The 27,083-nt window shown below is 45.4% G+C and overlaps 1 protein-coding gene across 5 annotated transcripts in view; it reads left to right on the plus strand.

The window, feature by feature from the left end:
• LOC147615416 (uncharacterized) overlaps positions 1 to 27,083 on the plus strand; it is a 160,133-nt gene that overhangs the window by 15,539 nt on the left and 117,511 nt on the right. For 4 of the 5 annotated variants that reach the window (XM_086779523.1, XM_086779526.1, XM_086779528.1 and 1 more), the window contains exons 3-7: positions 12 to 98; positions 4,795 to 5,014; positions 22,413 to 22,465; positions 22,611 to 22,704; positions 22,814 to 22,867. In XM_086779523.1, the coding sequence (XP_086635649.1) occupies positions 12 to 98; positions 4,795 to 5,014; positions 22,413 to 22,465; positions 22,611 to 22,704; positions 22,814 to 22,867 (508 nt within the window). The remainder of the gene's footprint in view (positions 1 to 11; positions 99 to 4,794; positions 5,015 to 22,412; positions 22,466 to 22,610; positions 22,705 to 22,813; positions 22,868 to 27,083) is intronic. The other variant, XM_086779525.1, reaches the window with a different exon arrangement.

The following is a 27,083-nucleotide window of genomic DNA, read 5'->3' on the forward strand; positions in this document are numbered from 1 at the left end:
ACCTGAAACAGGAAGACACGAAATTTGGATCGAATAAAGCGGTCTCATACCAACAATAAACGCTATTTGATCTTAACATATATTGGAGAGTTTGATAGGTAAACTCTTTTTTCCCTCAATTATTGGCCCAACTGTTATGTTCTTCTTCTTTATGCTGGTGATATGGTTCGCATGTACTCCATGAAGCATACCTATACATAAATTGCTGTCGTGTATAGTAGCGTGTGCACACTGGTCTTATAGTCAATATGCCAAAATCAAAATATGCTGGTAAAAACCTTGAAAGGGCCTCCCTCGTCGTGTTTTACCAAAATCAGTTAGTCGAAGTTGTGAACATCTTCATTTTTTTTCCCAAGGAAGAGACTTCTATTAAGTATGAGAAAAGCATACAACAATCACGGCTATAAGCTGGAATAGAATCACCCCAATATGTAAAGCGATCTCAACCACTGAGAAGCATCATGGTGCCATGAAAGACCCGTGGGACTAGAGGAAAAGAAAATGCCATGGTCCCACTCCCGCATAAATACAACGCGCTTTGCCTGCGTGGAACGAGAGGACCTCTGAATACGAGCCCATGTAGCCATGAGAGTATGGATGATATCACCCCATATAGTGCTAATGCACTGAACTGCCTCCGTGCATCTAGCTCTCCAGATTTGCCATGCTGTAATACTGGCAACAATCTCCCAACATGTGTCAATCCTTTGTTTTTGGGGGGTGTATAATGTGAGTGAGGGTCATCCTGCAATAAACCATGATGGGCAATACCTCTACGAATGAAAATAGCTGTGTTTGTATCATTGCTCTCTTAGAAAAGTTACGGACTAGAGTGGGAAAGCCAAGCAACTGTCCCCCAAGTAACATACATGGCGTAGCCACTCAATTTGCCCATACATGGCGTAGCCACTCAATTTGCCCATAAGTTGGGCTATAGAACCCCAAATACGTTGTGCAATGCTGCATCCCCATAAACAATGCTATACAGTTTCATAATTTTCTGCACATCTCGGGCAGGTAGGTGCTACACCAAAAACCGATTTCTATTGATTGGTGGGGAGATCACCATGTAAAAACAACCAAAAGAAATGAGAAATCTGGCTCCTTCTGTATGAATGTGAAAGCCTATGCCAATATCTGCATTGTATCACTAGAGTGATGCCATAACTCTCCCAATGAGGCATGAGAGTAAGGATCCTATGCATCTGGTGAATAATTAGAAGCTTGGCATTCTGGACCATGAAACTGAAAAAGGGATGGCTCCACATAAAACCGGTCTAATTGTGCATAAATACATCTTGCATCCCTTCTCTTGTTAGACCATAAATAAAGAAGAGTGGATGGTCTCCTCGGACTGTCATCCTCATGCCAATAATCTCTGCCATGAATGGAGAGTATAAACTTCCCCAAGACGTTCTCTCAAGAGGATGCACCAAGCCCTCATGCCAACCTATTTTATCCATTGGCATCTCAACCATGTTAAAATCCCCACCAATAATCCAATGGTCTGCATGAGGCATCAACGTAGTGAGAGATTTCCAAAAGAAAATCCTCTCACCTCTATGGTTAGGAGCATAGAGGTTAAGAATACCAATGCGTCTAACACCCTGCATAAGAAGGATCCACTGCGCTCTCGTAGGTAAAATGACACCATGTCCAATGATGCAAGGCAAAACCACAGCTGAAATAGAAATACAAACACCACCTTTAGTACCAATGGTTGGTGAAGAAAAGGTGTGTAGCTTGCATGATCTCCCACCTTGGCTAGCATCCAATTTATGCTCTTGCAAGAGCAATACATCCATTGGTCCACCTGTTGTGAAGCTGAGTTTTGATAATTTGTTTCCGTTGATGCAGAAAAAAACCCCAAGACCTTGAATGTTCCATGAGACAATCCTCATAATAAGGACTCAGAGTAGGAAGGACCAGATCTCGTGGTCGACGAAGGACTCCCTTTAGAGATGGAGGTATGTCTCGCATAGGTAAGGGAGGGAAAATTTGATGATGAAAATCTTACCTTACGTTCCCTCTCCGGGGAAAAGCCAAGGTTGGTCCTCACAAAACTGGAGAGGTACCATGATAATGCAACTACGCAGCGTCATCCTCGAGGGTGCAATCATCTTGTATCTATAATGCTACATCCTCCTGTGAGGGATCCAAATCCTGTGCTTGCAGAGCCTTATCCTCCAAGGAAGGATCCACATCTTGTGAGGCAAGAGTTGCAAAAGGGTTGGGGTGCTCCTCTAAGGGTGCGGGTAAAGGGGCAGGTATGGGGCTCCAAGGGTGCCTGCCATCTCTAATCACAACCCAACGTTCTGTCGTGTGTTGGGGCACAAGGGCAACTAGAGTTTGGGCAGCTGGTGCTGCAGGAGGCATTTGCTGGGTAAAGACTAGGCCGCCTCCTAGCGTGGCCTTTTGATCTGGGACAATCTCTAGCAATGTGGCCTTGTCAACGACAAATTTGACACTGGTTAGGTTTGTCTGCAATCTCCATCCTCTGAGGGAAATGAGAGCCGTTAGGTCTTTGAAGCATGATATGATCATCAATAATTGATGCATCAGGAACAAGCACAAAAACCTGGGGTACACCATCAGAAGTGGCAGTGACGAGACAACGGAAGTTGAGACAGGAGAGCGTAGAAGGGCCGCTACCTCTAAAACTTTGCCAAAAGATGCCCCTATGGAAGCTAAGAGCTTCCAATAAGACTAAGGAAGAGCAGGGAATTGAAATGAGACCGGGGTAAGCCGCTGATCCTCCACCACTGGATCACAGCCCATGTGGTATTGAAAGAAGAAAATCTTCCTGGGGCCAAGAGGAAAGGGGCTGCTAGCCAACACTTGAGAAGTAGCTTCCGGAGAAAGAAAGTCCACTTGGAAGTAGCCTCGACCAAGTAGACGTGTATCTTGGATGTGCACAATCAGCTCCAAAGGGAGAGCTGCTAGAAGCCATTCATAGGCCTACGAGCGAGAGGGGTGGGAGCCATAAACCCTCTCAATAAGGGTGCCTTAATGTCAATGTCATGTTGGAGAGCAGCGAGCTCGTCTTGCAAAAAATTGATGATTCTTCCAGCCTGTGGGGGTGAAGAAGGATTGGCTGGGCAGAAGCCATAAGGCCAAGCAACGGTGGGCGGCCGACTCGAATCCAATTAGAAACAGCTGTTGAAAGGAAAAGCAGAGGGCAGAGAAGGAGGCGGGGGGGAAGAGGCACGGGCAGGAGGCTGTGGGGGGTAGGAGGCGGCGGGGGGCAGAAGACAGGTAGAGGAGGAGGCAGGGGCAGCAGCACGGGCAGAGGCGGTGGTGGGGGTCAGAAACAAGGGCAGAGGACGAGCCGGAGGGCGGGGGGGGGGGGCAGAGGTGGGGTTAGAGTAGGAGGCGGAGGCAGCAGAAACGAGGTGGGGGCAGAGGAGGAGGCGGGGGAAGCAGAATCGAGGCGGGGGCAGAGGAGGAGGTGGGGGGGGGGGTGCAGAGGAGGAGGCGCGGGCAGCTGCGCGGGCTCCACCATCTTCAAATTTTGGGCATAAGAGTACATTCACTTATAGATGGCAGCAATATGTGATGCATAGGCCAGATGTAGAGAAAATTGCATACTGTCCATGCAATCAGCTTGAGATCAAAAGCTGTTCTGCCAAGGAAAATGTCTACATGGATGGATGCTGAAAACACTCACAAGAAATTTCTTACATTTTTTCTCGAAGTCAAACAGCAAACCCCCTACTTGTCGCTTGTCAGGGAGGGAGCTACCCACATCAACGTCCTCACCCTTAAGCATGGTTGTTTCTCGTACCGGTACAAACCAATTCGTACCGTACGGTTTGTAAGGCATGGTACCGTACGATATCATACTGTATGATATTGCGCCCCTCCACCCCACCCCTAGATCCCAAATGCTCAACAAAAATAGAAATCCTGCTCAACAATTAAAGATAGAAGATCCCAAATGCGTGCAATACTTCACCATTTTCATTCCAGATGGGGTTGTTGAGAGACCCAAAAAATCTGGCAAGGTAGTGTACACTTGATTGGTAGGATGAGGAGAGGATCTTGCTACATCACCTGGAGATCCCTGGTATAGGTAGGCAAGACAGTCAGATCCTCAAGTTATGTATGAGGGAGAAGATTTGGACAGGGCCATTTTGATATGTAGAGGAGTTCGTAAACCTATCACCCTAGATGCTCTGCCCCTATCTATGCAAGGATGGTCCCTTAGTTATAAACACTACACTGGGAGACCTTTGGCATCGCATTACCCATGCAGGCTCTTTTTTGGAGACAATTGGGAGATCCAATTGGGAGAGACACATCTCCATGTTCTGGTTCCTCAAGCATTGTGGACCCCCCCCTCCCCCCAACCTTCCCTCACATTCAAGCTTGAAGCTCCATAGTTTGTAAGTGTTAAAAAAAAAACATATTTTATCGTACGGTATCCCAAAATTTCATATTGTACCAAAAATTCCCGTACGGTATCATATCGTACAGTAGCGTATTTTGGTACCGTGACAACTATGCCCTTAAGAGATGTGAGGGATGGGGTGAAATCAACATGGGAAGGTTATTGCCATTGCTGCCTTTATCAACAAAGTGTAAGAAGTACTCACAGGATAGGACACCAATGCATGGTTAGAACTAAAGTTTTTGTTTATTCACCAATTTTGTGTAGACATGTATATGCATGTTTGAGTCTCACAGGGGAAATTGCTTCAGTAGACGATAATGTTGTTTTGAACCTTCATGTTTCAGGAAAGTATATGTGTGTTTTGTATTTGGTAATCTTATAATGTTGTGACATCTTCGCAGAATACACTATCCCTTGCCACTAGCTCAGGAGGAGAATCTGGAGCCTGACATTTTAAGGAGGACAATAAAAAGATTGAGAATTGAGGTGGAAAGCTTAAGGAAACAGCTGCATATCGGTCAAGAGCAAGGAATCTATCAAGACATTGCTGAGAATACAGTTGGGATGGATCAAGATGAAAATCAAAGACTTCGGAAAGAAAACACCAGGCTTCTTACACAGGTTGAAGTCTATACTCATTCTCAGAAAAGCTAAGGTGTTATTAAATGTAAGTCAAGCTGTAATTCCACATTGACAACAACTATTTTAATGCATTATTCAGTTCCCTGTACACTGCAGAAACTAAAATGTGTATGACCACATCTTGCACATGAAAGCACACTCTATATGACCATGTCTTCCACTTAAAAAAGGGTGAAGCTTGCAATACATGGCAGCAAGGGCGGCTCTATACATACAGCTCTAAAACAGAAAATCTTGTTTTCAAATTTTGAAATGCTTTTTAGAATTTCAGCTAGGTAAAGCTGAGCATCTAATAATCCACTAAGGATTATTGTGACCTTACACTATAAGGTATGGATGTAGATCACCTAAACTAACACTCTCTCCCTCTCTTGATCTACGTACATATCATCAAGGATGTGTTGGAGGGGTCATCTCCATTGTTCTGGGTGCTTCCCCGATGTTTTTGCACCTCTGGAGGGCCTCCCCCAGCCTCGGAAATTTTCCCATATTTTTTCACATTTTTGGCACCTTTTTCTGGCATGTTCTATTTTATGCTCCAGTCGGCCTGCTTTATGCTGGCCGACCGGGCTCTCTAGGTAGTTGTATCATCTCATTTTCTGCATATTTTGGGATCTTGGCTGCACCTACGGTGTGCCTCGTGGATCCTGTATTTGTGAACTTCAGTTCTCTTTCATTGTTTGGTACTTTGTCATGGTATCAGAGCGGGTTCAAGACTGAGGATTTGTTGGACAACACCTATATCTGTTTCTTCTCAGAGGGGGTGGGCTGCGTTTTTCATGTACAGGCTGCATTTTCTGCTGGAGAGCTACCTCCCCATCCCAGACTAACTAGAACATCAGGTTCTAGTCGCCACACCCACCCAACCTTCATTGCGCATCAGGAGGGACTCCCATCTTCACCCCTCTACTTTTTACCTCAGCTTATGCTTTGGCTAGTGGTGGTTGGTTTTCGGTTGTGTTCTCATCTACAGGCATTTTTTTGCTGGATTAATAGCCTCTTCTACCTTTCTTTTCCACCCTTTCCCTCCCTCTTGCTTTTGAACCCTCTCTCTTTCCTGCGTCCTCAAATCTGCAGGTTGCGTTTTCTTACGCTTTAGAGGAGGAGTTTTCACGGAGAGGATGGCTTCAAATACTTTTACCATTCCCCAGTTGGAGAAAGACTCCAAATTTAATGGCTCTAGTTATCCCCAGTGGAAGGATGCCATCTTTAATCTTCTGGTGGGTCTTGATCTTTGGCGGTTTGTCCATGCTTCTACTCCAAAGCCCAACCTCGCAACTAACTCACCACAACTTGAACCAGCCATCTCTCTCGGAATTTTTTGGTATGGATAAAGTTGCCCAAACCTCTAAGGAATTATGGGATGCACTTGCAGCCCATTTTCAGAGGAACACTTATAGCCGCAAGCTTCATTTAAAAGCTCAACTCAATGAGTTGAAGATTACCTAGACGGATGACGTCATGGCCAAACTGCAAGAACTCAAGGAGATCCGTCAACAACAAGCCATCTAGGGAGTCCAAATTCTCGATGATGACTTTGTCATTGAGTTATTGGGCAATTTTTGTCCATCTTATCAATCCTTAGGATACCATTGCCTTTTGCCCTGTCCTTCCCCCTATGGATGTGGTGATTGGCATGCTTTAGGACAGGCTAGATCTTATGAAGATCTTTGACTCTTCTCCTACTAAGTCTGCTTTTTCATGCCAAAGGGAAGTCCAAGTGGCAACCCAAAGGAGGTAATAAAAATGGCAGCAAATCCAAGGAGGAGTTTGCTTCAGGCTCCAAGGATAAAGATAAAGGAAAAGAAAAGGGCAAATCTACGGAGAGGAAATGCCACTACTGTGGCAAGGCTGGTCATCTTCAGCTCGATTTCTTCAAGAAGAAGAGAGACGAGGAGAAAAAGTCAAAACAGGACTTCGACGACAAAGAATCCAAACCCAAAGACAAAGATGTGGCCTTTGTTCTTGTCGAAGAGTGCACTTCATCCACTGAGGCGTGGACCACTACCTCTCTTGAGGATTGGATTGTGGATTCCAGAGCTACTTCTCACACGATTCACAACAAGGATATCTTGGAGGACTCTCACTCTTTCTCTATGCAAGTCTGACTTGCGAACAATCAATTGTTGATACACCGATTATGGGTAATATTTCTCTAGTCACTCCCTTAGGGAGGCCCCAGTACCTGGAGAATGTTCTTTATGTTCCAAAGTTATCCAAAAATTTACTTTCTGTCTCTAGGATAGCCCAAAAAGACTACGGCTTATACTTCGATGATCAGGTTTTGGACATCATTCCCAAAGATTCTCATAGGATTATCGCTTGGGGCATACATGGGGGTGGTCTCTACAAGATCACCAATTTTCAAGAGGAACCTAATCTTGATCACTCTCATCTCTTCCAACTTCTAGCCTCTCATCAGGCTCTTCTTATAGAGGAGGATACTACTCTTTGGCACGCCCGCTATGGGCATCTTCCCTTCTCTTCACTGGAGCTTCTTGTCTTCCGCCACATGGTGGAAGGCTTGCCTCGACTACCTCGGATGTCAGGCATTTTCTCAGCTTGTCTACAAGGCAAACAACATCGGGATTCATTTCCACAGGAGGCTTCTTTTAGGGTGTCTAGCTTCTCCATATGGATTTGAGCGAACCTATGACTACGGTCACACCTGGAGGAGCCAGATATTTTTTCTTATTGGTGGATGATTTTTCCAGGAAGGTCTGGGTCTTTTTCCTATCCCAGAAATCTCAAACATTTACAAAGTTCAAAGACAAGGCTGCTATGGTGGAGGCCGGCACTAGCCTCAAAGTCGTCAAAGTGAGCTTCGACAATGGTGGTGAGTTTACTTCTTGAGCATTCACTGACTTTTGTACTTCCCACGGCATATAGAGAGTTTTCTACTCCCCACACTCCTCAGCAAAATGGGGTAGTAGAAGGGAAGAACAGGACCGTGGTTGAGATGGCTTGATCAATTAACACTGCTGTGTACATCATCAACTGTAAAGGCGGTTGATAGGAAGACTCCAGAGGAGGCATATTCTGGGAGAAAGCCATCAGTCTCATTTCCATGTCTTTGGATGTGATGCTCATGTTCATGTTCACGATTCTCATTGGACGAAGTTTGACCTTTCCCTTTATTTTGTGCCATACTTTGTTTTACATTTGCATTCCTAATGATCAATTTATAAATCATTGGCATAAAGATAATAGGATGCCAATCAAAAAGGTTTTGACACAAATCCTTTTTTGGCACTAGTCTTATCAGTCTCTTCTGCCAAGAAGAATGCACGACGCCGGAATTCCAAGCCTTATTAATCGTAAGCAAAACCAACTCTTCAAGCATAGGCCAAAATTGCAAAAAGAACTCCACAGTCAATCCATCCCATCCTGGAGTCTTCCATTTACCATGCGCCTTCCATTTACCATGCGCTTTTACTGCCTTGTTCAGTTTCATATCTAAAAACATGGACTCCAAATCAACTACTTCATCCATATCTACAATGTTAGAAACATGAGATAGAAGCTCCCGTCGAGCCCTACAAATATAAGGAGTCATCCACGGTGGTGGTGCGAAAACGTGCTGAAAATGCATAACACATTCATGCTTTAGTTGGTGTATCATAGTCACACGAAACGGGCGCAATGGCGCCCCGAAACAAGAAAACGCCGTTTCCCCGAGTCGACTGCACGGAAACGGGCGGAATGGGGGGAAAACGGCTTTGATGCCCACGTGGCAAAAAAATTGGCCCAAAAACAATACGATGGCTCTTTGCTGCCCACGTGGCATTAAAAAAAACAAAAAAAAGTAAAGTTACAAAAAATGTTCGTTGGCCCGTTGAGAAAAATGCCACGTTGCAGTCCTTCGCTTCATGCCCATTGCTCGCTTTCTGCCCGTTGCAAAGCTCGTTGCCTCAACAGCTGTGTTCAGTGTTCACCACACCATGTAAGCATGTACTACAATGTTTGTTTTGTAGAAGTGTACTTGTACACAAGTTCCCACAGCTGAGATTCAAATCCCAAAGCTGAGATTCAAGTTCCCACAGCTGAGATTCTCTCCCTCCCCCCTTTCTCTCTCTCTCCCCCCCCTCTCTCTCTTTCCGTGTGGAGTAAGGCCAAAGTCGGAGCAAGGCAATCACATTCACTTGCTTGGTCCTCCACCACAGTCAATAAAGTTTAATCAGTAAGTGTTTAAATTTTTTTTTTTAAAATGGGCCTTATTTTTTTAATGACCATTGACTTTTTTTTAAAATAGATGGGAATCATCTTAATTAAATTGCACATTTTTTAAATATAACAAGTCCTTTTCTCAATTAATCCATCTCTTCTTCTTATTGTGTTGCATTGAATAGTTTTCAATTAAATGGCATTCTATGAGCGGCGATGTGGTTGTCGTTCATGCGTGGCTGAGCGACAATACATTGAGACAGCTCATTGTCGATGTCCTTTGTCTCTTCGAGAGCCTGACATTGCAACATGCAATCTCCAAGAGGGATCGACGATGTCACTGCCCTCCGCTGTGGTTTTGGGATGATGAAAATTGCTTGCTATTGCAAGTGGTCCCAAGACACACTCGAAGACGAGCACCCATATGGCGAAACCTGCAGCCTATAGAAGCACCTGCTGTGGCCCTAGTTCATGCTGAGGCACTTGCCAGTCATGAGGATTGGGACAATAAACCCATGTAGACAGTCGCATGTTGTAACTTGTATTGCCAAAAACTATTGCTAATCGTGAATGAATTAAGAATTGATTTTTCTCTGAACTCTATCCGCTCTATTGTGTACTTCATTTTTTTTAAGAATCTCCTAGCATCTTGTCTTGATAGTCCATTGCAATGACCCATCTTGCTCATTCCTTCTTTGTAGTCTTTGCACCCATGGCCTCCATGGATCAGTCTCATTCCACCTCAAAGAAGTCCAAATCTACGGAGTGGTGTTGGTGCCTGATAGTTAGTAATAAGGGTCCATGGTAGCACATGGACCATTTGCTAACCATAAAACAAAGGAGAGTTTTGAAATAATTGCTGCTTGAAATCAGGCTGCTTGAGAACCACTTCATAAAAACCACAGGTTGCATAGTAGACACCTTCTACATGTAAACTTGCAAGCACTATGTTTCACCGTTGCCCAACATCCTCTGCAGAGGGCACCTAGCCCGGACAGAAGAGAATCATAGCTTGCTCGGAGAACTTCTTTACTTTGGGAAGAATTACATTCTTCGGGATAGTGCATGTTAGTGTGGGTTTGGGCTTCTCTCACTTTGAACCTTGAAAATTCTAATGTGGCACACCATAAAGAAACTGCGCAGCAGGATCCTCATGCCTTGGCTTCTTGGAATCAGTACCATCAATTGGTTTCTCATGTCTTCTTTCATAGTGGATTACCTGTTCTTGCGGTCTCATGGAGCCAAGAGAAAAACCAGCTTCATCCATAGTTGCAAATCTTGGAAGCGAAACCCTAAAAGATAGAGAGATTAGAGAGAAAGAAAGGAAAAGAGCTGGTGAAAGGAAAGGGTTGGCTAGAGAAAGCAGAGCTTGCAGAACATTGCCTGCAGCTAAAAAAACACACTTTTTTTTGGTGTGAAAATCATGCTTATGAACAATGACTTATTTACAATATAGGAGATGGAATCAAGATAAGTCCATCTTCAAAGAACTTCAAAAGCAGTGGAAACATACCTTAAACTGGCTAAAAAACAATGTCCTCCAACAAGTGTAAGTAGTCATGGAGGGATTGTCGCAAATTCATCTTAAAGTAAGCATGTGCCTGCAGAGGCGTCTGCCCAAACATAGCATTGTTTCTCACATGCAAGGGCGACGTTGAAAGCTTCCAATAAGCAAGTTTTGTTGGAGCCTTTGCAGTACCCTTTGTGCCGCCTTCTCAACTGTCATGTCCCATCCCAGTGGGTATCCAAGATGCCTTACCATTTGTTTGGCTGAACTATTTGACTTGGCCATAGAAGTCGGTCCCAATCCATGCAACGTAATGGAATCAACTTTGACTTCTCAAAATTTATATAAAGTCCCGCGGCATTGCCAAACAACTCTGAGACACTCATGATGCGTGTGAGATGAGTTGGATCATTTTTTAGGCATGAAAAAAAAGTCATCTGCATAGGCCTGCGCCATAAAGTGAGTTCCATTCGGTTTGTGCAGGCCATGAAAAGGATGCGTAGCAATTGCATATAGTAATGCACTCAAAGAGCTACCTTGTCTTACCGATCTTCCCAACGCCCAATGGCTGGAGAGATCCTTACCCAGAATACATTGGGCAGTGCTATTCCTATACAACCAATAGAGTACATGCTGCATTTTTGTCCCGAATCCCAGAGCAGCCATTACATAGGTCGGTGATTTTTCTTGGCTTGCCAATGAGGGTTGCCTGGAGCAAATCCCGAATCTGACCACGTGCCAAGAGGCTCCCAACAATCTTGCAAACCAGTGATGAGGCCATGAGGGAGGAGACTATAGATGTGAAGAGCTGGTGATGGTTCGGAGAATAGGCAAGGAGTAGCGATCTCAGCTGGGGATGATGGAGCGGATTCCATGGAGTCCTCCTAGATGGGTAAAGACCAGAGCAGCCGAACCTCGCTGAAAGAACAACAGCTTGAATGTAGGAACCCGTAGGAAAACGGAGGATGAGGTGGTGGGAGGCAGGGGAAGGATAAAGCAGGGCGGGCGGAAAAACAACAGTAAGGGGCGGAAGAGGTTCGTAGAGGAGACGGGCTACGGCGGGCTTTGGTGATGGGTGGAAGAGGATGGGCGGAGAAGCTGGGCAAAGGAGGGTGGGTGGAGGAGGATGAAGAGGAGGCTGGGGTGCGGAGGTGGGAAGACTGGGGGAAGGTAGGCGGGTGGTAGGCAATAGAGGGGGGCGCATGAAAGCCATACGGGTGGAGGCTAAGGGGAAGGTGGATGGGGGGCGAAGTGTAACATGCAGCGGAAGTGCTCATAATCAAGGATCCTGTCACACAAGTCTCACACCGCCTTCTGTATCCTGAGTTTCGTGAGTTTAGCAATCCACTTTAATGACTTCAAACTTTAAAGAGAGAGAGAGAGAGAGAGAGAGAGAGAGAGAGAGAGATATGTACACCAGATTGGGTCCCAAATTACCCACTGAAGGGCCCCCTATCCCGTTACCGGAATAGTATTTGCTTTATTACTTTAGAGAGAATGACTGTGGACTGTAGATAAGCCAAACGCAAGATCTCGGAGGATCGGAAGCCTGGCTGTAGAAACACCACAATGAACTGTAGATAAGCCAAACGCAAGATCTCGGAGGACCGGAACATGGCTGTAGAAACACCACAATGAACTGATCTTGAGCCTATGCACTCTTCCCAAGGGTATGAGGAAGGGCTGCACACCTGAGGCTGAGAAGGGACTGTAGTGGACTGTTCTAAGCTATGAATGAATGCTGAAAATGCTTATGAATGCTGTGTTACCTTCACGAGATGGCTGGGGAAGATGTTGATGATGAATGGAATGCTGAGAACTGAGGTAGAACTGAAAACGGAAGACTGAAGGGTACTGTGCACAGGCCGGGTTCTGTATATGCAGAAAACGCAGGAGATCTTGCTGGAGATTGGCCCGGGACTGCATGCACAGCTGCGTTTATTTATTGTAGATTGCTGTAGGCTTAACGCTGATACCCAGGGGTGCTGAAGGGACAAAACGCAGGCCTACTATGAAGGGGGGGGGGGGATCTGCTGGCTGGCAGGCGGGTATGCTCCTAGGGCTGAGGAAGAAGGCGCCTGAATCTGAATGCCCTACTAAGCACAAAGGCTTGCCTATTTATAGTGGTTGAGAGTTGGTCAAAGTTGGCTGACTGGACATAAAGTTATTAAACTTTGTCATAAAAATGGCATTAAATGCTAATAAAATACTATAAAATATTGAAAAAATACCAGATAAATCCTAGTTAATTTCCTAAGTCTTCTGTGATGTTCTAAGTGATGCACAGGCATATGAATGCATGTTATGCAAAATGCAGAGTGCTTTTTGATGCAAACCCTAAGACTTCTACTGACTCTACATGCATGAATGATTCTCTCCAAGTGGGTTAAGACTTGGCTGACTAACTGACCCGCTAAGGCTGAGGAATGACCTACGTAGCTCATGCCTAACTTATCTTGGACTAAGGATATACAATGGGGTCACGCCATACGACAAATATCATCCTACTGGGTTCTAATAATATACAGATGTTGCACTGCTGATGATGAGCCATCATAGTGCAGAGGGCATTGGCGGCAGCTTCATGGCTTTCAAGTAGTCTGCCAATAACTGTGGGTACTCTTGAAAGAATTCTTCATCCAGCCACATTGCTTCATGGGTACGTCTATCTCGGAACTTTGTATAGAACTGATGAAGTTGTCGACAGGAACCATGCTTCCAACGATGAAGAAGGATTTGCTCAGGCTCAATGTCTTCTGCTTCGTCTACCACGTCTGGCTGTTGTTCCTTTGTAACATCAAACACTTCTGGTCACAATGGAAAAAGGTCCAAAACTACGGAAAGAAAGCTTGGGACAACGTTTGTCCACTTGTTTCAGTCTTTGTTTCATTATGCGCAAATAGACCCAATCCCCTTCTTTGAAGGTGACATCTTGTCGAGACTTATTTGCCTGTTTGCTGTAAGCTTCCTGAGCTTTGTTCAAGCGGTCTTTGACGGACTGAATGATTTCGGAAAATGCTTCCGACGTTTTGTTAGCCTCAAGAGATGGTGACACCATTCTCGTCAAAAGAGAAGAGAAACGACGACCAAAGGTTGCTTCGTACGGAGTTCGTCCAACACTGGAGGAATGAGTGTTGTATAATGTTCCCATTTGGACTGCTGGTCATGATGACAATATAACTTGAGAACATTAAAAGCCAACTGGTTATCGATTTTTGTCTGGCTGTTTGTCTGTGGATGGAATGCACTAGACAACTGTAACTTGGTTCCAAAGTTTTCAAATAATGCTCTCCAAAAATGCGAGGTGAACTTGGAATCCCTGTTTGATGTAATGGTTCTAGGCAATCCACAAATGGGGTACCAATGCTTGAGAAAAAGGCGGGTTACGTTCTCAGTTGTGGCCGTATGCTTACATGGGATGAGTGTGCAAAACTTACTGAAGCGATCCACAATGGTAAAACACTGAGTGTTGCGAGATCTTGTGGATGCGGGTAGAGGCCCTACGAAGTCCATAGAAATGTCGATAAAAGGTCCGGCAAGTATAGGCAAAGGTTGAAGTAACCCAGCCTTCTTTGTATGTGGAACCCTTAACTTTTTGACAAATCTTAGAGGCTTGTACATGTGCATAAACATCACGCCTCATCTTTGGCCAATAAAAGGACCATTCCAATTTCTTGAGGGTATTTTTGATACCTCTATGGCCTCCAACCAAGGAGTCATGGGCATCATGGAGAAGAGCTACTCGCTTTTCTCGAATGACAGAAAGACGGTTCTTGTAGAACAACCAACCGTTCTGTACTGAGTAGTGACCAGGCTCAGAATTGAAGGCCAAACTGTACTGAGTACCAAACTCAGTGGAATCGACATACAGATCTTTCATGCTATCCAAGTCTTTTCCAGTGATTTCGAGAATGGTAGACTCCTAAATGGTCTGGATGCTGGCTCTTTTGACTAAGAGCATTAGCGACGACTAGGTTATGCTTACTAGGGATGTACTCGATCATTCCCCCAAATTGTTGGAAGATATGACTCCACCTGGCTTGCCGATCACTCCACTGGGCACTTGGCATGGTCTTAAGCCACTTAAGTGCTTGGTGGTCTGTTTTGACTGTGAAGACTTGTCCGTAAAGGAAATGCTTCCAATGCTTGAGCGTTGTGATCACACCCAGGTCATAAACCGAATTATTCTTTTCGGCGACATCCAACTTTCAACTGTAGTAGGCCACAGGACGATTGTCCTACTGAAGGACTACACCTATGGCTACGTTACTGATATCGGTAATGACCTTGAAAGGTTCATCCCAAGATGCTAACTTAAAGACAGGCGCTTTTGAGGCGGCTTTCTGGAGTGCACGGAATGCATCAAGCGCCTTGCTTGTAACTGAGACTTTTTGCTTGCGAGTCTTCACCCCCTTGAGCAAGTCGGTGAGAGGTGCTGCAAGGTTGGAAAACTGGTGGACATGGGTACTATAGGCCTGGCAAAGACCTACGAATGAGCGGATCTCTTGGGCGGTCTTAGGAATGTCCCAATCTAAAATCTCTTGAACCTTTGAGGGGTCCAAGCGAATCCCATCGGAATCGATAATATAGCCCAAGTATTGAACCTCTCTACCACCAAAGATAGACTTTTTGGCGTATATGTAGAGCTCATTATCTCGCAAGAGTTACAAGACTTTCTCCACATCTTTCTCATGCTGCTCCGCAGTGGTTGAGAAGACTAGTATGTCATCAAGGAGTATGAAAACACATTTCCCAATGAGGAATGGGAAAATCCTTGACATCATTTTATTGAAGGTTGCTGGTGCATTCGTAAGCCCAAAGGACATGACTACGAACTCGTAGTGACCGCGCTTTGTCCGGAAAGTTGTTTTGGGAATGTCAGCTTTGAAAATGCGGACCTTATGGTAACCACTCTTGAGGTCGATCTTAGTGAAATATTTGGCACCGTCTAAACGCTCCAAAATGTACTCTATCCTTGGCATAGGAAACTTGTTCTTGATGGTGAGTTTGTTTAATGCTCTGTAGTCTACACAAAGGCGTGTAGACTTGTTCTTCTTTTTGACAAATAGGATAGGTGTCACCAGCCTGGACATTTCCTAGTATGAAAGGGGTCTGGTGGACTCCAGGATGTTAAAATATTTGGAAAGTACAAGCTTTGGGAATGGGGGATTATCCTAGAATACAAAGGACCACACTCCTAAAATTTAGGAGAGTTACAATTTTTGGCCCGACTCCGATGGAAATTCTGTTCGCGTCATTACATCTGGAATTGAGCAGATACCAAGAGTTGGCAAAGTGCCTATGACAGAATGTCTACCAGTTGGGATATTTTTAGAGGTAAAGATTATGGAAGGACCCATCTCTTAGATTGGGACATGTGGCAAGAAAGTGGATCAAAGTGAGACAAGTGGCCTGACACTTGTTAGAAAATGGATCAAAGTGAGACAAGTGGCCTTACACTTGTCACTTCAGCTATTGTGTGGCTCTCCACTTGTCATCGTAGCCTTCTCTTGCCATTTTAGCTCATGGGAGGCCCAAATCTATAAATTGGAGCCCTCTCTCTTCATTAATAGAGGCTCTCTTGCTGCACACTAGCCTCTACCACCGTTACAGGCTGCCCTAATGATGGCTACTCTCTTTCTCTCTCTCTTGAAGGCTGCCCATGAAGAATACCGGCTGTTGGGGACTGTTTTGGAGGCTTCCATCGCGAAGAAATACTGAAGGCAAGGGTATTTAATCATTTAATATGATTTCTAGCCATTGTACTTGTTGCACCAGCATTTGTACTTGCTGTACCTGCTGTACCAGCCACCGTACCGGCTGTACCAGCCATTGTACCTATTGTACCAACATTTGTACTTGCTATACCGGCTGTACCAGCCACCGTACACCTGTTGTACCAGCCACTGTACCAGCTGTACCAGCCATTGTACTTGTTGTACCGGCTGAATGGAGAGTTGTACTTGCTGTACCAGCTCTATTGCATGAAGACCCATGGTTTTTGGGGAAGAATCAGTACCCACACGGAGGTATATGGATTATATTGTTGGCTCGGCATTTCTACAGCCTATGTTTCGGCTTGATAGCCTTGTGTTGGGCTGTGTTATGGCATTTGTATAGGGATAATCCGGCATCTCCCGTGGGGAGAGTAAGGCCCTCAAAGCTTGTACATGATATTATTCTCCTTGGGTAATAAAATACTCCAAGGGGGGGGTCGGCCCATTCCGACCTCTATGCGGTGTCACACATGCAAGCTCCATTTTCAGCATTTGTGGATGTTTTGTCCAGCTTTATGTTTTATGCAAAGTGATGATGGATATGTGTTAAGGCTATAGCATCGACAAGTGTGTCAAAGGCCCTAGTCCCCCGGGCACCCGCCGCGAGTTTCAATAGGTGCAGCAAATGGTGAGGAAGAAGGCCGAATGAATCCGGCTCGGAGGAGCTTGGATAACTGTTTTTCTAACTCGCCCTCTAAAGTCTTGGAAAGACGATAGGGAAACCTGCTAGGAGTATCTGATCCAGGGATCAAATCAATGTGATGGTACTCAGGGCGAGAGAGGGTGGGAGACTGGGCGGGAGATTGTCCCTGAGCATAATGTCTTGGTGTCTGGACAGGAGGTCTGCTAACTGAGGGGTCGGAGATGAAGATGAGATAGTCGCTACCGAAGGGGTAGAGGCTGTCTGAGCACGAACATAAAGCAATGCTCCTTCTACTCCCTTGCGGATAGCTCGTTGGGCCTGGAGATGCGAAATCACTGGGATACCAAGAATGCTTCTATCCCCACGAATCATGACAAGCTCAGGAAAACCTTTACAGATAGTAAAAGTGTCCTATCCCCAATCGGGAATAGGCTCATACTGACGGAACCATTGAATTCCTAAGATCATGTCACACCCCAACAGAGGCGAGACGATGAAATCTCGTTGGAATGAGGCCTTTTGAACTTCAAAGACAAACTGCTGTGTCTTCTGAGAAATGTGGTGCGGAGACCAGGTGTAAACCCGTCCACATCCAGATGATATGGGACTAATATGCAGCTCATTTTGGTAGCCAATTGGGGAGAGATGGCATCCTCAGAACTGCCCATATCGAAAAGGACTACAAACTGTCGGCCCTTGGCAGAGCCATAAGCTCGGATGAGGCTTTTCTGTGCAGCATCGCGCTCACCCTCCTGCTTAGCATCAAATAGCACAGATGGCATAGGATGCATAGAAGGTAAAAGCTGAACCGCGTTTGTGGTAGGAGGCGGGGCGGGAGGAGCTGGGGATGTTGTGTGGCAACTATGGCAGAAGGGGCTTTGGAGGCTTGCTCTACTTGCCATTTCGGGCAATCCTTCTTGCCATGCCCTGTGGTATGACAGAAAAAACATCTATTTTTTGACTGATACTTCCTTTGCTCCTCTGGAGGAAGATAACCTCCTGTGATGCCTGCTCTAGCTTTTTCCTCAAGGTTTGGATTCCTTATCCTTCTTACCCCCTACCCCCTGAACTGGAGCTACTACTGCCGTCCTTCTTAGCATCTTTAGAAGATGCATTACCTTTCCTTGGCTGTGCAGCTAATTGCTGTTGCTGGGGTTTGGCACTGGACTGGGAAGACTGCTTAGGCTTGCCTCCGTTTCTCTTCATGTCTTCATTTTGAGCGAGAGTCAAAGCCCGGTCATATGTGCTGGGTTCAAAGTTACGAATTGTGAACCGGGAATTGTGAACCGGATGTTAGGATCTAATCCACGAATGAATTGATTTTGCTCAGATAACCCTAACTGCTGTGCAAAATTAATTACCGTGCCAGAAAACTGAAGCACGGGTGACCCGTTCTGTTTGAGTCCATAGAACTCATCTGCCAGGCTGGTCATATACTGGGGTGGAAGAAATCTCGTCTTCAGATCATGGACAAAGATGTCCCAGTCAAAGGCTGTGACACCTGTGGTCTGGTCTGTATGAATACTAGACCAATGCTGCCACCATGTGACTGCCACCATGTGACTGCCTCACCTGTAAGGTGGGGAGCCGCTATGTGGACTCTATCCTGAGGGTTTGTGATTCTAGCTAGTGGAAAATGAGTATTAAACTGATGAATAAATTGATCAACTACTGAATGATCACACTTACCATCATACTTACGGAAGTTTGGCTGAGTTCGAATGACGGTGGTTGATGTTGCGGGCTGCTAGCTAGTGGCACCTATGGCTGGGGAAACTGAGGAGAGATGCTGGTACCTCAGGTGTATGGCCTCCTTTTTCCGTTGGTGCTCAAGTAACATGCGTTCTCTCGATCAAGCTCACATTGGTGCTCCCGAGCGGCGAGGTCAGGTCTTCGTCGATCCTGCGTTGGGCTTCATCATAGGCCCGTCTTTCTACTCTTTCTCGATCTTTTTCTTTTCTCCTTCGAGCCTCGTCCTCTCTTCTTTGTTGTTCCATCTGAAAGAAGAGGGCGATGTAGTCGGGGGCTGGTGGAGGAGGGGGAGGAGGAGGAGGAGGAGGAGGGAGCATGCTGCGGTTGCCTCCAAGAGTTGGAGGTGCTCCATAAGCTGGTTTTGAGCTCTGAGTAGAGCTATGGTGTCTGCGGTAGGCGGAAGAGCAAGGTCTCCTTCGGGGGAGACATCTTCAGGCTGATGGGTACTCTCCTCTGTAGACATGATGCTGAAGTCGGTGGTCGTGCCAGAACGCAATCTAACCATCCAAGATGCCCTCACGCTAGGATGCGGTGTGTGTGGACAAGCTGAATGTGATACCAATGTAACATGCACCGGAGGTGTTCGTAATCAAGGATCCTGTCACACAAGTCTCACACCGCCTTCTGTATCTTGAGTTTCGTGAGTTTAGCAATCCACCTTAATGACTTTAAACTTTAAAGAGATGTAGAGAGAGAGAGAGAGAAATGAAATGAAATGAAATGTTATATTAACGTCTTCAAAAGGCCATAATGACCTATGAGACCAAAAGTTACATCATGGTGGATCTGATACAATGTCTGGATAAAAAAACCCAGAAAATGAAAAATAAAGATGATACTACTGGCACCTAGAAAATGAAACTGGAACTGGAATATAGCGAGGGGGGGGTACGCTATGGAGGTGAGTGGAATATAGTGAGAGGATACAATATCATGTGGGACGGAGGGGTACACTATGGAGGTGCCTCCATCTCATAATATGTGCCGCATCGGACACTGGCGGATCTCCTCAATATCCTCTGTGGTCAGCACCCTGACTGGGTGTCCCGCATGCCTCGCAAGAATAATCCGAATCTGCCGCTGCAACCTCCGTCTATGCTGGGATGCCCCCCTCCGTAGTCGTGGGCATCTGGACCACCCAAGCTCAATCGCACGATCAATCAGTGTACCCCTGGTGTGGGCGGTATCCATGTCCTGCTGCTGCTGCTGTGGTCCATCTGGCGCAGTGATGGCTGGACTAAAGAAATCTGTAATGTGCCTCTGAGTCTGGCTCTCTGTGCGCCTAAGCAGGCTATCTCTATGTCTCCGCAACTCAAGCAAGAACAATCCCAAACACCTCTGGTCCTGGTATCCCATGACTCTGGAAAGTGGTCCAAAACCCTCTCTAAATAAACAGTGGAAACGACCACGTATCTCATAGTATGCAGTACAATGGCATATATAATGCAGCTCTGTCTCTGGCTCCCCATGGCATACTCGGCATATCCTGGCCTCAGCTGGTATACCTCTATATCGGCCAATCTCAATCTCAAGCTGGTGTGAGGATGTGCGAATGTGACCAATAGCACATCGTACTGCATGAGACAAGTGTACATCCATGTAACTGGGTCTGATCACAAAACCATCTGCTGTGAGCTGAAGAAAATGCTCTCTGTAGAAAGCCATCTTCGTGCCCAGCTCCTCAGTCGGCTGTATCCATGTCCTCCTAATGTCCAGTTGAACTAAATCCTGACGGATGAGTCTGGTAATCTCTGTCTGTGTGAGAGTGAGAGAGGGTGCCTCCAGAGAATACTGGAAGGGAGGCAATTTGTCCATGCTAAAACCATGTGCCTGGAACCAAGATGTCATCTGTCCATACCAACAAGCCGTGTCTCCCTGTAAAGCTAACTGTCGGGAGGACTCCAGGGCGAGGCGTGCATATCTGTCTCGGGGGAGATCCCACAAGCCATGTATGTAGGAGACTGATCTCGTAAGAGCCTCAATCACCAGAGGGGCAGCCGCCAGCTCTGCTCGAATAATCTCATGAGGTACCACGGCCTTGGCTCTAATGAGAGAGACAGAGAGAGAGAGAGAGAGAGAGAGAGAGAGAGAGAGAGAGAGAGATGTACACCAGATTGGGTCCCAAATTACCCACTAAAGGGCTCCCTATCCCGTTACTGGAATAGTATTTGCTTTATTACTTTAGAGAGAATGACTGTGGATTGTAGATAAGCCAAACGCAAGATCTCGGAGGATCGGAAGCCTGGCTGACCGGAACACGGCTGTAGAAACACCACAATGAACTGATCTTGAGCCTATGCACTCTTCCCAAGGGTATGAGGAAGGGCTGCACACCTGAGGCTGAGAAGGGACTGTAGTGGACTGTTCTAAGCTATGAATGAATGCTGTGTTACCTTCACTAGATGGCTGGGGTAGATGTTGATGATGAATGGAATGCTGAGAACTGAGGTAGAACTGAAAACGTAGGACTGAAGGGTATTGTGCACAGGCCGGGTTCTGTATATGCAGAAAATGCAGGAGATCTTGCTGGAGACTGGTCCGGGACTGCATGCACAGCTGCAATTATCTACTGGAGACTGCTGTAGGCTTAATGCTGATGCCCAGGGGTGCTGAAGGGGCAAAACGCAGGCCTGCTATGAAGGTGGGGGAACTGCTGGCTGCAGGTGGGTATGCTCCTAGGGCTGAGGAAGAAGGCGCCTGAATCTGAATGCTCTACTAAGCACAAAGGCTTGCCTATTTATAGTGGTTGAGAGTTGGTCAAAGTTGGTTGACTGGACATAAAGTTATTAAACTTTGTCATAAAAATGGCATTAAATGCTAATAAAATACTATAAAATATTGAAAAAATACTAGATAAATCCTAGTTAATTTCCTAAGGCTTGTGTGATGTTCTAAGTGATGCACAGGCATATGAATGCATGCTATGCAAATGTAGAGTGCTTTCTGATGCAAACCCTAAGGCTTCTACTGACTCTACATGCATGAATGATTCTCTCCAAGTGGGTTAAGGGATTTGATTGACTGACTGACCCGCTAAGGCTGAGGAATGACCTACGTAGCTCGTGCCTGACTTATCTTGGACCGAGGATATACAATGGGGTCACGGCATATGACAAATACTGGGTTCTATTAATATAAAGATGTTGCATTGCTGATGATGAGCCATCTTGTCACCATGCAATGAGTGCAGAGTGCATGTGACACGAAGGGGCGAAGATGCAGGAGGTGTGGAGCGCGCAGGGCATGTAGGGACGGGGGAGACATATGAAGAGACGGTGCTTGGGGGGGGGGGGGGGGACTCACGTGGGGGGAAGCTCCAGCTGTTGTGATTTGTTTTACCATGCTTTATCTTACCAAGGAAAGTCAAGATTAGGTGTTTACAAAACAGCAGCACCTTTTTTTTTTTGCAAGTGTTGTTTTTGTTTTCACCTTGTTTATCTGAATGTAGTTCATTGCATGCTTAAAGTCACATGCCTTCTTACAGTTATGATGTGATTATTAGATTCTAGTTCTCATCAAATTTTCAACTTACAGCTCCATTGTCTTGAGGACTCCATGATGCAGCATCTTGGCTACAAGGAAAATAGGTAAACTGGGAAAAGCATTAATTTTAGTTGTGGGATAGTCAAGCTAATTTCGTTGAATTTTTCCTTTATATACTAGGCTGCAACTTCGTGTTGGAATGCAAATATTTTTTAGAGAAGCTGTTGAGGCTTTGTGCTTTGGGATTAGCAGCATAGTGGAAGATGACAAAAAGAGACTTGCTAAAGACTTGGCAATGTATCAAAAGAAATGCAGTATACTTCTGTCAAAGCTTGAAGCAAAGGTTTGTAGTTAGGACATTGTAAATTCTAGTATACTTCTCGCCTACTAAATTGAAGTACTTTTGTTCAATCTTTTGAGATAGTTTTGATTGTAAGCCTAATTGTTTGCAGATGATGTCTCAAAAAGATGTACAAGCATGGGAAGATAGAGTAGCTCAACTGCAGGTCCCATCCTCTTTGTCGCTTGGTTCTCTATTTGATGAGCTCATGCCACATCTGTACGACCTTATTGAACTCATTTGTGAATTCGGCACTTGGTAGAGAAAGACAATAGAAAAAAATGCCACATCTCTATCAACTTTTTCAATATGTGTTTATTCCTGTTGTATGGCAACTTTGGTAGAGAAAGACCTAAAGACGTAGTGTGCTTAACGACTAATAGACCATTGTTAAATATGTCATTAATTCTTGTGAAATTACATGGAAAACCTCCAAATCTGCCATGTTCTCCTAGCAGCATTCAATGAACTCACGATGATAGTTACTGTGGACCACCCCTCTCAACCTTAAGGGCAGGGTCTAGACTCTATATTTATACCCTCATTAAAAACTTGTGGACAGGACTTGGCTAACCAGGCAATAGAGCGCAAGTAATGTAGAAAATATGTCCTCAACCTGCCGATGAGCCAGCCAATAGAACTCAAGAACATATAGGAGTCTCTGCAACTTCAAGTGCCATTCAATTTTTTTTGTTTCTTTGTTTTTTGTTTTTTGCAAAAAGGAGACTCCTGTTAAGTATGAATAAACCTTACAAAATCATGGCTGGAAGCTGGAACAAAACAAAACCTCATCCTGAATTGTAGGGTGATCTCACCCAATATGGGGCACAAAGGTGCCAAGAGAGTCATGTGGGGGTCGTTGATAAAAAGATCCCTTGATCCCACTCCCTCATGAAAATAGTGCACTTTGCATGCTTAGATCCTGTATACGCATACGCTCCATGTGGCTATAAGAGTGTGAATAATTTCCCATATAGTACAAATGCACTGAGTGTTGTATATCTAAGTGCCGTCAATAGCCTCCGTGCATCTGGCTCTCCAAATCTGCCAAGCTGTGATACTGGCAATGAGCTCCCAAGTAGTATCAATTGTCTGCAGAGGTGGTCTATACTGGGTATGAGGAATATCCTGTAGCATGCAGGGTTGGGCCACACCTTGGCATATCATTATGGCGGTGTCCAGATATCATTATGCCTTTCTAAATTGACTCTATAGAGGCTGAGAATCTAGGGCATGATGGATCTGCACCAAGAGCTGCACTCCACTCAGACCTTTTTTTAAAACTTAATCACGATTTACTATGCATAATTTGAGGAGATACTTATACATACTGTTACACCCACTCGGGCTTGTATTCAGGGTCCCTCCACATCTGCACAATTTAGGTGTATTGCATTTATTAGGAAATGGGATCATGGGATATCTCTCTTCTACTCCCTTTGAACTTTCTTGGAATTATCAAATCCGAGAGTGGTTACGTGTACCTTGTCTGTAAGGATCATCTTCGACAAGCCTCTGGCTGTGGTTTTGTATTGTTTTGTTCATCCTTAATAGAAGTCTCATTTTTTTTCTAAATAGTTTGAAAACACAATTGTGGGCTTGTGCATGGGCGTGCACGTGTGTGTTTGCATGTGCATGTGCATGTGTGCGTGTGTTTGTATGTGTCGTGTGAAGCAGATTGATACATTTGTCTTGTGCCATTGCCTGTCTCTGGCGAACACAATCGGATCGCAAAGGGCTTGATTTCCTCAAACGTGCTTGTGTGTGCTCGCTTAAAATGCATGGGGGCCTGAACATTCTCGACATTCACTATCACATGTTGGCACGTAAGGCCACATTGCTTATTGACTTTGTTTGTCAAACCCAGCCCTGGACAAAGATGTTGGCAGCCATGTGTGCACACATGAAAGTAGATGCTTATGGTCATTGGGTTTTGGATCACTCAGATGTCATTTTTGGTCATCTTACTGGGCGCATACCAGGTTGCCCTTATGCCACTTCTTTGATTACAGCTTGGCAGCACATCCTATGTTTCATCCTTTGGTCAGGTAGACCTCCACATCAGGGAACTCACTCCAGAGCATTCATTGGAGTCGAGCCTTTTCTCGGCCTTTAGCGCTAGATCACCCAATAAAGGCTTATCATCTATTGACTTTGGGAATACGTATGGTACAGGATGTGGTTGAAGAGCATGGTATGGTTCTCTCTTTCCCCAAGGCCACGAGGCAATGGCATTTGGGCATGCATCATAGGCCGATATGGCGTGCCATAGCTGAACTTCTGGCTCCATTTCAGCCAGTACTCCCTCTTGAGGAGGAGGATTCATTATAGGATTGCCATTTTGATCGTCAGCAGTTGGGTTATGCCTCATTCCCATTCCATCTCCTCACTGCTTCCAAGGCGTACCGTTTGCTTATTCCTCACCCTTGGATAGTGGAACATGGGAACAGGCTATGGCACTTGGATAAGCCTTTGCCTTGGTGGAAATCGACTTTAAAAAAGGTGTGGAAGTCAAAGTTGCCACTTAAGCAGCAGGTCTTTTTTTTGGCGATGCATTACGGGCGTGCTACCGGTTGGCACTCTATTGGCTCAAAGGCGTAATGCTCCAGCTTTATGTCGGTGCTGCCGCCTTATGCCCGAGATCGTACCTCACTTGTTGTGGAGTTGCTTGCATTCCCACGATTTTCTTCAATATTTGACAGCACTGCTACAATATAGATTCCCTCGACAGTGCTTTGGGCGACTTTTTTGGATTTTTGGCTCCCGGCTTTACCGGGGTATGATGATTTCTTCGCATGGGTGTGTTTTGTTTTTCGAGCCGGGGTCAGAAACGAGCACGCTCGTTCTAAGACTCGAACAGAGAAACGCTTTTGTCATTAACTCCGTCGTCTCTATCGTGAAGACAGTTTCGCTACTTCCTTAAGGCATGGCCCCGGAAGACCCAGAAACTGGGCATGACAGCGACCAAGAACTCCCGAAGGAGCCCAGGTACTATGGGACTTGCCCTTAGGCTCACCCACTAAAAACTTTGTATACCCGGCGGATTTCCGGAGAGGAATTGTGGTGTGCTTTTGGGCTCTTTGGACCATATACTCCGCCAGAAATCATCTGCGCTTTTCTGGTGATGTTGTTCATCCCTTCCCCTATTTTTGTGGTGCCCTATTCCGGTCCCTTCAAGATTGCTATGATCTTGACGAGCTTTCTCTCTAACAATTTGAAGAATTTTTCCAATTTTTCTATTTCATTCTCATAGTTCCACCCGCTTCGGGTGACTATGACTGTACAGTTTACTATTTAATATAAATAGTGGTTTCACAAAAAAAAAGTGTATGTGTGTCACGTGAGTGTGTATGCATGTGTGTGTTTAGATTGGTGGAAAGGTAATTTGGGAAAGATATGGTAAAGCAAACTGCCTTTAAAACAAAAGGTCTTTCTATAGAGATGCCTCACAGGAATGCTCATGGTAGGAGAGTATTTGGCAAAGTGGAAAATTGCGGCTCCAAATTGTTTGCGGTGCAATCATCAAATGGAGAGTATTCATCAATTCCTATGGGCATGCATTTACACAAGGGATTTTCTGAATCGTCTATTTTGGGATATGCGAACAAGATTCCCTGGGTGACATTTGGAAAAATGTTTTGGATGTTTGGAAGATATCATTCTGGACTGCAGGAATATGCGCTTTTCTTTGCCTGGGTGAGATATTGGGCTATAATGAGCCAACACCATAACTGTGGGAATAGCATTTGCTGAGGCAGAGTAGAAGTGTTAGAAGCAAGATGGTGGGCACTTGCAGGACCAGCCCAAAGGCTGCCCCAATGGCCAATAAGCATGAGGAAGACATGGGAACTTGAGTGTAATAGGGTAACAGTTCCTGTTTTCTTCGAGAGGTTTGAAATAGCTGGCGTAGGGTAGGATGAAAATCCTCCTTGGGCCCAAAGGGAACGGAGTGCCCTTGAGCACTTCTGAGATTGGCTCCTCTGCGTCAAAGTCTACTAGGCAAAATCCTCTCACAAGTAGCCTTGCATCTTTAAAATGGAGCGCAAAGTCGGAAGGCAGTGCCACTAGTACCTAGTCATGGGCCTAGATACGGGAGGGGTGAGAGCCAAAGATTATTCCAACGAGTGTAGTCTTGGAGTGTTTCTCAATTTCGGCAAAGAGGGTTGCAAGATTGTCTTGTGAAAACTGGATGGATGGTTTGTCTTGCCGGAGGGGATTGATTAGCCATGATGCTAATCGAAAACAAAAGGCCGACTTGAACCTTGTTTAAGAGTAATCCGTTCTGAGGCTAAATAGAAAAAGGGGCACCCGAGGCGAAGCAGAGGAGAGGCAAGGAGTGGAGGATGGGGAGGCAATGCAGGGAGGGGCAGCGTAGAGGCGGG

Source organism: Cibotium barometz, chromosome 40, assembly GCF_041138505.1.
Source record: "Cibotium barometz isolate CiBa-2024 chromosome 40, ASM4113850v1, whole genome shotgun sequence".
In the NCBI taxonomy this organism is placed as follows: Eukaryota; Viridiplantae; Streptophyta; class Polypodiopsida; order Cyatheales; family Cibotiaceae; genus Cibotium; species Cibotium barometz.